Source organism: Chiloscyllium punctatum, chromosome 47 (genome assembly GCF_047496795.1).
Source record: "Chiloscyllium punctatum isolate Juve2018m chromosome 47, sChiPun1.3, whole genome shotgun sequence".
In the NCBI taxonomy this organism is placed as follows: domain Eukaryota; kingdom Metazoa; phylum Chordata; class Chondrichthyes; order Orectolobiformes; family Hemiscylliidae; genus Chiloscyllium; species Chiloscyllium punctatum.
In genome coordinates this window covers 43,854,314-43,863,737 of record NC_092785.1, presented here as the reverse complement: position 1 = coordinate 43,863,737, position 9,424 = coordinate 43,854,314, and the positions used below count along the sequence as shown (strand labels likewise).

The following is a 9,424-nucleotide window of genomic DNA, read 5'->3' as shown; positions in this document are numbered from 1 at the left end:
TGCGTGTGAGACTGTGTGTATGTCTCTGTCTCTGTGTGTGTGTGTGTGTGTGTGTGACACTGTATGTGTACGTCTCTGTCTCGGTGTGAGAGAGAGTGTGTGTGTGTGACTGTGTGTGTACGTCTCTGTCTCAGTGTGTGTGTGTGTTTGTGTGACACTGTACGTGTACGTCTCTGTCTCAGTGTGAGAGAGTGTGTGTGTGTGTCTGTGTGTACGTCTCTGTCTCAGTGTGTGTGTGTGTGTGTGTGACACTGTACGTGTACGTCTCTGTCTCAGTGTGAGAGAGTGTGTGTGTGTGTGTGTGTGACTGTGTGTACGTCTCTGTCTCAGTGTGAGAGAGTGTGTGTGTGTGTGTACGTCTCTGTCTCAGTGTGAGAGAGAGTGTGTGTGTGTGTGTGTGACTGTGTGTGTACGTCTCTGTCTCAGTGTGAGAGTGTGTGTGTGTGTGTGTGACTGTGTATCAGAGACAGTGTATCTGTCTGTGTTCTCTGCCTGTGTGACTCCCTTGTTATGTGTCCTTGTCTCTGTCTCTATCCCCCACACCCACTCCTCCATCCTCTCTCTACTCCGTTCAAAGCTCTCTCTCTGACTCCCTCTTTCTGTGTTTCTGCCGACTTATGTATGACTCGATGTTTGTCTTTCCTCCTCTCTGTCTCTCTCCTTTCTCCCTTTCCATATCTGTATCCCTCTCTCGGCCTCTTACTGTATCTGTCTGACTGTCTCACCCTCTATTACGCTCCATCTGTGCATTTATCTGTTTCTCTGAGTGACTCACTCACTGTCTATTTCTCTCCCATTCTCTGCCACACTCCCTCTCTCTCTGATTCCATCTTTCAGCTTTGGTCACGACCTGCTTCTGTATCTCTCTCTCTGTCTCACACAATGCCAGCCTCAAACTCTCTATGACTGCATTTGATTTGTGTTTTCCAGACCGTACAACTGTGGAATCGATAACAGTGGATTCTAATGGGACCACCCTGCAGAATCAAACAGGTAAGATGTGATCGAAATCTCACTCCAGGACCCAAGAGTGACCCTGAAATGGAACCCAATCACCTCCACAAACCCCCAGCACAAGCAGCAAGTAGAACCGATGTAATCCCCCAAAACACAGTGAACAACATCGTTACCCCCGCACCCGTGTCTGAATGCAAAACTCAGGAACCAGAACTGACAGTCAGCACTGAGGGAGGGTCACTACTGAGGGAGGGTCACTACTGAGGGAGGGTCAGGACTGAGGGAGGGTCAGCACTGAGGGAGGGTCAGCACTGAGGGAGGGTCAGCACTGAAAGAGGGTCATTACTGAGGGAGGGACAGTACTGAGGGAGGGTCAGTGCTGAGGAGGGTCAGGACTGAGGGAGGATCAGTACAAAGGGAGGGTCAGGACTGAGGGAGGGTCAGGACTGAGGGAGGGTCAGGACTGACGGAGGGTCAGCGCTGAGGGAGGGTCAGGACTGAGGGAGGGTCAGCGCTGAGGGAGGGTCAGCGCTGAGGGAGGGTCAGCACTGAGGGAGGGTCAGGACTGAGGGAGGGTCAGCACTGTCGGAGGGCCGCACTGTCGGAGGGTCAGTACTGAGGGAGGGTCAGCACTGAGGGAGGGTCAGCACTGAGGGAGGGACAGTACTGAGGGAGGGTCAGTGCTGAGGAGGGTCAGGACTGAGGGAGGATCAGTACAAAGGGAGGGTCAGGACTGAGGGAGGGTCAGCGCTGAGGGAGGGTCAGTGCTGAGGGAGGGTCAGTACTGAGGGAGGGTCAGGACTGAGGGAGGGTCAGCGCTGAGGGAGGGTCAGCGGTGAGGGAGGGTCAGCACTGAGGGAGGGTCAGGACTGAGGGAGGGTCAGCACTGTCGGAGGGCCGCACTGTCGGAGGGTCAGTACTGAGGGAGGGTCAGCACTGAGGGAGGGTCAGCACTGAGGGAGGGTCAGTACTGAGGGAGGGTCAGGACTGAGGGAGGGTCAGCACTGAGGGAGGGTCAGGACTGAGGGAGTGCCGCACTGTCGGAGGGTCAGTACTGAGGGAGGGCCGCACTGTCGGAGGGTCAGTACTGAGGGAGTGCCGCACTGTCGGAGGGTCAGTACTGAGGGAGGGCCGCACTGTCGGAGGGTCAGTACTGATGGAGGGCCGCACTGTCGGAGGGTCAGTACTGAGGGAGCGCCGCACTGTCGGAGGGTCAGTACTGAGGGAGGGCCGCACTGTCGGAGGGTCAGTACTGAGGGAGGGCCGCACTGTCAGAGGGTAAGTACTGAGGGAGTGCCGCACTGTCGGAGGGTCAGTACTGAGGGAGTGCCGCACTGTCGGAGGGTCAGTACTGAGGGAGTACCGCACTGTCGGAGGGTCAGTACTGAGGGAGTACCGCACTGTCGGAGGGTCAGTGCTGAGGGAGTGCCGCACTGTCGGAGGGTCAGTACTGAGGGAGTGCCGCACTGTCGGAGGGTCAGTACTGAGGGAGTGCCGCACTGTCGGAGGGTCAGTACTGAGGGAGTGCCGCACTGTCGGAGGGTCAGTACTGAGGGAGGGCCGCACTGTCGGAGGGTCAGTGCTGAGGGAGGGCCGCACTGTCGGAGGGTCAGTGCTGAGGGAGGGCCGCTCTGTCGGAGGGTCATTGCTGAGGGAGGGCCGCACTGTCGGAGGGTCAGTGCTGAGGGAGTGCCGCTCTGTCGGAGGGTCAGTGCTGAGGGAGGGCCGCACTGTCGGAGGGTCAGTACTGAGGGAGGGCCGCACTGTCGGAGGGTCAGTACTGAGGGAGGGCCGCACTGTCGGAGGGTCAGTACTGAGGGAGGGCCGCACTGTCGGAGGGTCAGTACTGAGGGAGGGCCGCACTGTCGGAGGGTCAGTACTGAGGGAGTGCCGCACTGTCGGAGGGTCAGTACTGAGGGAGGGCCGCACTGTCGGAGGGTCAGTACTGAGGGAGTGCTGCACTGTCGGAGGGTCAGTACTGAGGGAGGGCCGCACTGTCGGAGGGTCAGTACTGAGGGAGGGCCACACTGTCTCACACACACACACACACTCTCTCCCGCACTCTCTCTCTCTCCCCCACTCTCTCTCTCTCTCTCTCTCTCTCTATGTCTGTCCTCTGCCTCTGATGCAGAAATACCTTCCTCCCCCTCTCTATCCATCTCCCTGTCAGACCTTGAACTCACTGTCACTCTCTCTCTCTCTCTCTCTCTCTCTGATTCTCTCAGCCTCCTGACTGAACAGAAGACAGATAGATGGGAGTTAAAGCTGATCTTATCTCATCCTTTATCTCCCTGCTCTCTTTCACAGATCCACACGCCTCGAATAGACATTCTTATTGCTTCATTCCATTTGCAATATTTCTGCTTCTCTGCGTCTGCGTGATTCCAGCTGCAAGGCGTCGTGAGTAAGAATTTGTGAACTTATTTCCAATCACTCCTTATAGTGTCCTGGGAGGGTTTGATGGGGGTGGGGGGACAGTGTAGAGGGAACTTTACTCTGTATCTAACCCCGTGCTGTCCCTGTCCTGGGAGGGTTTGATGGGGGACAGTGTAGAGCGAGCTTTACTCTGTATCTAACCCTGTGCTGTCCCTGTCCTGGGAGTGTTTGATGTGGGGACAGTGTAGAGGGAGCTTTACTCTGTATCTAACCCCGTGCTGTCCCTGTCCTGGGAGTGTTTGAGGGGGGGGACAGTGTAGAGGGAGCTTTACTCTGTATCTAACCCCGTGCTGTCCCTGTCCTGGGAGTGTTTGATGGGGGACAGTGTAGAGGGAGCTTAACTCTGTATCTAACCCCGTGCTGTCCCTGTCCTGGGAGGGTTTGATGGGGGACAGTGTAGAGGGAGCTTTACTCTGTATCTAACCCCATGCTGTCCCTGTCCTGGGAGGGTTTGATGGGGGTGGGGGGACAGTGTAGAGGGAGCTTTACTCTGTATCTAACCCCGTGCTGTCCCTGTCCTGGGAGTGTTTGATGGGGGACAGTGTAGAGGAAGCTTTACTCTGTATCTAACCCCGTGCTGTCCCTGTCCTGGGAGTGTTTGATGGGGGACAGTGTAGAGGGAGCTTTACTCTGTATCTAACCCTGTGCTGTCCCTGTCCTGGGAGTGTTTGATGGGGGACAGTGTAGAGGGAGCTTAACTCTGTATCTAACCCCGTGCTGTCCCTGTCCTGGGAGGGTTTGATGGGGGACAGTGTAGAGGGAGCTTTACTCTGTATCTAACCCCATGCTGTCCCTGTCCTGGGAGTGTTTGATGGGGGACAGTGTAGAGGGAGCTTTACTCTGTATCTAACCCCGGGCTGTCCCTGTCCTGGGAGTGTTTGATGGGGGACAGTGTAGAGGGAGCTTTACTCTGTATCTAACCCCGTGCTGTCCCTGTCCTGGGAGGGTTTGATGGGGGACAGTGTAGAGCGAGCTTTACTCTGTATCTAACCCCGTGTTGTCTCTGTCCTGGGAGTGTTTGATGGGGGACAGTGTAGAGGGAGCTTTACTCTGTATCTAACCCCATGCTGTCCCTGTCCTGGGAGTGTTTGATGGGGGACAGTGTAGAGGGAGCTTTACTCTGTATCTAACCCCGGGCTGTCCCTGTCCTGGGAGTGTTTGATGGGGGACAGTGTAGAGGGAGCTTTACTCTGTATCTAACCCCGTGCTGTCCCTGTCCTGGGAGGGTTTGATGGGGGACAGTGTAGAGCGAGCTTTACTCTGTATCTAACCCTGTGCTGTCCCTGTCCTGGGAGTGTTTGATGTGGGGACAGTGTAGAGGGAGCTTTACTCTGTATCTAACCCCATGCTGTCCCTGTCCTGGGAGTGTTTGATGGAGGACAGTGTAGAGGAAGCTTTACTCTGTATCTAACCCCGTGCTGTCCCTGTCCTGGGAGTGTTTGATGGAGGACAGTGTTGAGGGAGCTTTACTCTGTATCTAACCCCGTGCTGTCCCTGTCCTGGGAGTGTTTGATGGTGACAGTGTAGAGGAAGCTTTACTCTGTATCTAACCCCGTGCTGTCCCTGTCCTGGGAGTGTTTGATGGGGGACAGTATAGAGGGAGCTTTACTCTGTATCTAACCCCGTGCTGTCCCTGTCCTGGGAGTGTTTGATGGGGACAGTGTAGAGGGAGCTTTACTCTGTATCTAACCCCGTGCTGTCCCTGTCCTGGGAGTGTTTGATGGGGGACAGTGTAGAGAGAGCTTTACTCTGTATCTAACCCCGTGCTGTCCCTGTCCTGGGAGTGTTTGATGGGGGGACAGTGTAGAGGGAGCTTTACTCTGTATCTAACCCCGTACTGTCCCTGTCCTGGGAGTGTTTGATGGAGGACAGTGTAGAGGAAGCTTTACTCTGTATCTAACCCCATGCTGTCCCTGTCCTGGGAGTGTTTGATGGGGGACAGTGTAGAGGGAGCTTTACTCTGTATCTAACCCCGGGCTGTCCCTGTCCTGGGAGTGTTTGATGGGGGACAGTGTAGAGGGAGCTTTACTCTGTATCTAACCCCGTGCTGTCCCTGTCCTGGGAGGGTTTGATGGGGGACAGTGTAGAGCGAGCTTTACTCTGTATCTAACCCTGTGCTGTCCCTGTCCTGGGAGTGTTTGATGTGGGGACAGTGTAGAGGGAGCTTTACTCTGTATCTAACCCCATGCTGTCCCTGTCCTGGGAGTGTTTGATGGAGGACAGTGTAGAGGAAGCTTTACTCTGTATCTAACCCCGTGCTGTCCCTGTCCTGGGAGTGTTTGATGGAGGACAGTGTTGAGGGAGCTTTACTCTGTATCTAACCCCGTGCTGTCCCTGTCCTGGGAGTGTTTGATGGTGACAGTGTAGAGGAAGCTTTACTCTGTATCTAACCCCGTGCTGTCCCTGTCCTTGGAGTGTTTGATGGGGGACAGTATAGAGGGAGCTTTACTCTGTATCTAACCCCGTGCTGTCCCTGTCCTGGGAGTGTTTGATGGGGGACAGTGTAGAGAGAGCTTTACTCTGTATCTAACCCCGTGCTGTCCCTGTCCTGGGAGTGTTTGATGGGGGGACAGTGTAGAGGGAGCTTTACTCTGAATCTAACCCCGTACTGTCCCTGTCCTGGGAGTGTTTGATGGGGGACAGTGTAGAGGGAGCTTTACTCTGTATCTAACCCCGTGCTGTCCCTGTCCTGGGAGTGTTTGATGGGGGGACAGTGTAGAGGGAGCTTTACTCTGTATCTAACCCCGTGCTGTCCCTGTCCTGGGAGTGTTTGATGGGGGACAGTGTAGAGAGAGCTTTACTCTGTATCTAACCCCGTGCTGTCCCTGTCCTGGGAGTGTTTGATGGGGGACAGTGTAGAGGGAGCTTTACTCTGTATCTAAACCTGTGCTGTCCCTGTCCTGGGAGTGTTTGATGTGGACAGTGTAGAGGAAGCTTTACTCTGTATCTAACCCCGTGCTGTCCCTGTCCTGGGAGTGTTTGATGGGGGGACAGTGTAGAGGGAGCTTTACTCTGTATCTAACCCCGTGCTGTCCCTGTCCTGGGAGTGTTTGATGGGGGACAGTGTAGAGGGAGCTTTACTCTGTATCTAACCCCGTGCTGTCCCTGTCCTGGGAGTGTTTGATGGGGGACAGTATAGAGGGAGCTTTACTCTGTATCTAACCCCGTGCTGTCCCTGTCCTGGGAGTGTTTGATGGGGGACAGTGTAGAGGAAGCTTTACGCTGTATCTAACCCCGTGCTGTCCCTGTCCTGGGAGTGTTTGATGGGGGGGACAGTGTAGAGGGAGCTTTACTCTGTATCTAACCCATGCTGTCCCTGTCCTGGGAGTGTTTGATGGGGGGACAGTGTAAAGGGAGCTTTACTCTGTATCTAACCCCGTACTGTCCCTGTCCTGGGAGTGTTTGATGGGGGGACAGTGTAGAGGGAGCTTTACTCTGTATCTAACCCCGTGCTGTCCCTGTCCTGGGAGTGTTTGATGGGGGACAGTGTAGAGGGAGCTTTACTCTGTATCTAACCCCGTGCTGTCCCTGTCGTGGGAGTGTTTGATGGGGGACGGTGTAGAGGGAGCTTTACTCTGTATCTAACCCCGTACTGTCCCTGTCCTGGGAGTGTTTAATGGGGGGGACAGTGTAGAGGAAGCTTTACTCTGTATCTAACCCCGTGCTGTCCCTGTCCCTGGGAGTGTTTGATGGGAGACAGTGTAGAGGGAGCTTTACTCTGTATCTAACCCCGTGCTGTCCCTGTCCTGGGAGTGTTTGATGGGGGACAGTGTAGAGGGAGCTTTACTCTGTATCTAACCCCGTGCTGTCCCTGTCCTGGGAGTGTTTGATGGGGGACAGTGTAGAGGGAGCTTTACTCTGTATCTAACCCCGTGCTGTCCCTGTCCTGGGTGTGTTTAACGGAGGGGGGGAGCAGTGTAGAGGGAGCTTTACTCTGTATCTAACCCCGTGCTGTCCCTGTCCTGGGAGTGTTTGATGGGGGACAGTGTAGATGGAGCTTAACTCTGGATCTCACCCTGCTCGGGATGTTATTGCAGGAAGCTGCCATTGGCATTGTGGTGATCCCAGTCCAGAGGATGTGTGTCCTGTCAGGCAGCACCTAAGTAGAGCAGGGCCCTGGGTCACAGTCTGTGTACAGTATGATTCACTCTCTCTGTGTCTCTGTCTCTCTCTCCCTCTCGCTCACTCACTCTGTCTCTCCCTCTCACTCACTGTCTCTGTCTCTCTCCCTCTCACTCACTGTCTCTGTCTCTCTCCCTCTCACTCACTGTCTCTGTCTCTCTCCCTCTCGCTCACTCTGTCTCTCTCCCTCTCGCTCACTCACTCTGTCTCTCTCCCTCTCACTCACTGTCTCTGTCTCTCTCCCTCTCACTCACTGTCTCTGTCTCTCTCCCTCTCGCTCACTCACTGTCTCTGTCTCTCTCCCTCTCGCTCACTCTGTCTCTCTCCCTCTCACTCACTGTCTCTGTCTCTCTCCCTCTCACTCACTGTCTCTGTCTCTCTCCCTCTCGCTCACTGTCTCTGTCTCTCTCCCTCTCGCTCACTGTCTCTGTCTCTCTCCCTCTCGCTCACTCACTCTGTCTCTCCCTCTCACTCACTCACTCTGTCTCTCCCTCTCACTCACTGTCTCTGTCTCTCTCCCTCTCGCTCACTGTCTCTGTCTCTCTCCCTCTCGCTCACTCACTCTGTCTCTCTCCCTCTCGCTCACTCACTCTGTCTCTCCCTCTCACTCACTCACTCTGTCTCTCCCTCTCGCTCACTGTCTCTGTCTCTCTCCCTCTCGCTCACTGTCTCTGTCTCTCTCCCTCTCGCTCACTCACTCTGTCTCTCCCTCTCGCTCACTCACTGTCTCTGTCTCTCTCCCTCTCGCTCACTCTGTCTCTCTCCCTCTCACTCACTGTCTCTGTCTCTCTCCCTCTCGCTCACTGTCTCTGTCTCTCTCCCTCTCACTCACTGTCTCTGTCTCTCTCCCTCTCGCTCACTCACTCTGTCTCTCCCTCCGCCCTCTCTCTCTCTCTCTCTCTCTCTCTCTCTCTCTCTCTCTCTCTCTCTCTCTCTCTCTCTCTCTCTCTCTCTCTCTCTCCCCATCTCTCTCTCTCCCCCTCCATCTCTCTCTCTCCCTCCATCTCTCTCTCTGTGTCTCTCACAGGTTGGTGTGAAGTGGAAACCATTGATGGAGTGACCCAGAGAAACCCTTGAATTCTTCAGCTGACAGCAGAATAAAAACATTCCTGAATACGCTCTGCTTCTCTTGTTGTCGAATCAGGGAGGCCTTTCGGCCCGTCTGTTTCCCTCCAGCTCTCTCTCTCTCTCTCTCTCTCTCTCCCCGTCAGCATTTTTCACCATGTACCAGCCTAAACCTGCAGATGGGTTCGGTTTAAACCACAATCCAGACCCCTCTGGATTGGGTCATTGAACCTGCCCCCCCCCCCCCCCCCCCCCCAGATCCAGGGGCAAAGCTGACCCCACCTCCCCCCAGCTAGATTGGCCCCACACCCACAAACATCCCCCTCCCTCTCTCCCTCCCTCCCCCACTGACCCTCAATAGCAGCAGGGGGTACCAGCTACAAGGGGCTCTGCAGAAATTCACCGAAAATCCTCAGGCAGCACCTTCCAAACCCCCGGCCACTCCCACCAGGAAGGGCATGGACAGCAGGTACACAGGAACCCCCCCCCCCCCAGCCCTTGCTGAGTGAGTGCTGCTGGGTAGCAGTATTGATGCCCCCTCCCATCACCTTCCCGCTGAGCGAGAGGAGATCGATGGGGTGGTCATTTTCCGGCTGGGATTTCTGCACAGGACATCCCCGGGCCTTTTCCCACATTGGCTGGGGAGATGTTGGAGCCGTGACTGGAACAGCTCGGCGAGGGCAGCGGCACCTCCCGGGGCAGAAACCGACAGGGCCGGTGCGGGGATGTGGTCAGGGGCCCCGTAACCGTGGCGGTATCCAGTGTCTCCCACCATTCCCTGATATCACCTGGAGAGAGTCGGAACTGGCTGGAATCTGGGCCCCGTTTTGTTGGGGACCACCGG

The 9,424-nt window shown here is 55.5% G+C and overlaps 1 protein-coding gene across 4 annotated transcripts in view; it reads left to right on the top strand.

The window, feature by feature from the left end:
* The window catches only part of LOC140468472 (programmed cell death 1 ligand 1-like), a 79,367-nt gene extending 70,736 nt beyond the window's left edge, over positions 1-8,631 (top strand). For 2 of the 4 annotated variants that reach the window (XM_072564558.1, XM_072564559.1), the window contains exons 6-8: positions 931-993; positions 3,265-3,357; positions 8,543-8,631. In XM_072564558.1, the coding sequence (XP_072420659.1) occupies positions 931-993; positions 3,265-3,357; positions 8,543-8,592 (206 nt within the window). In that variant the 3' untranslated portion in view covers positions 8,593-8,631. Of the gene's footprint in view, positions 1-930; positions 994-3,264; positions 3,362-8,542 lie in introns of all 4 variants that reach the window. The other 2 variants (XM_072564560.1, XM_072564561.1) reach the window with 2 other exon arrangements.
* The last annotated feature ends 793 nt before the right edge of the window (positions 8,632-9,424 follow it).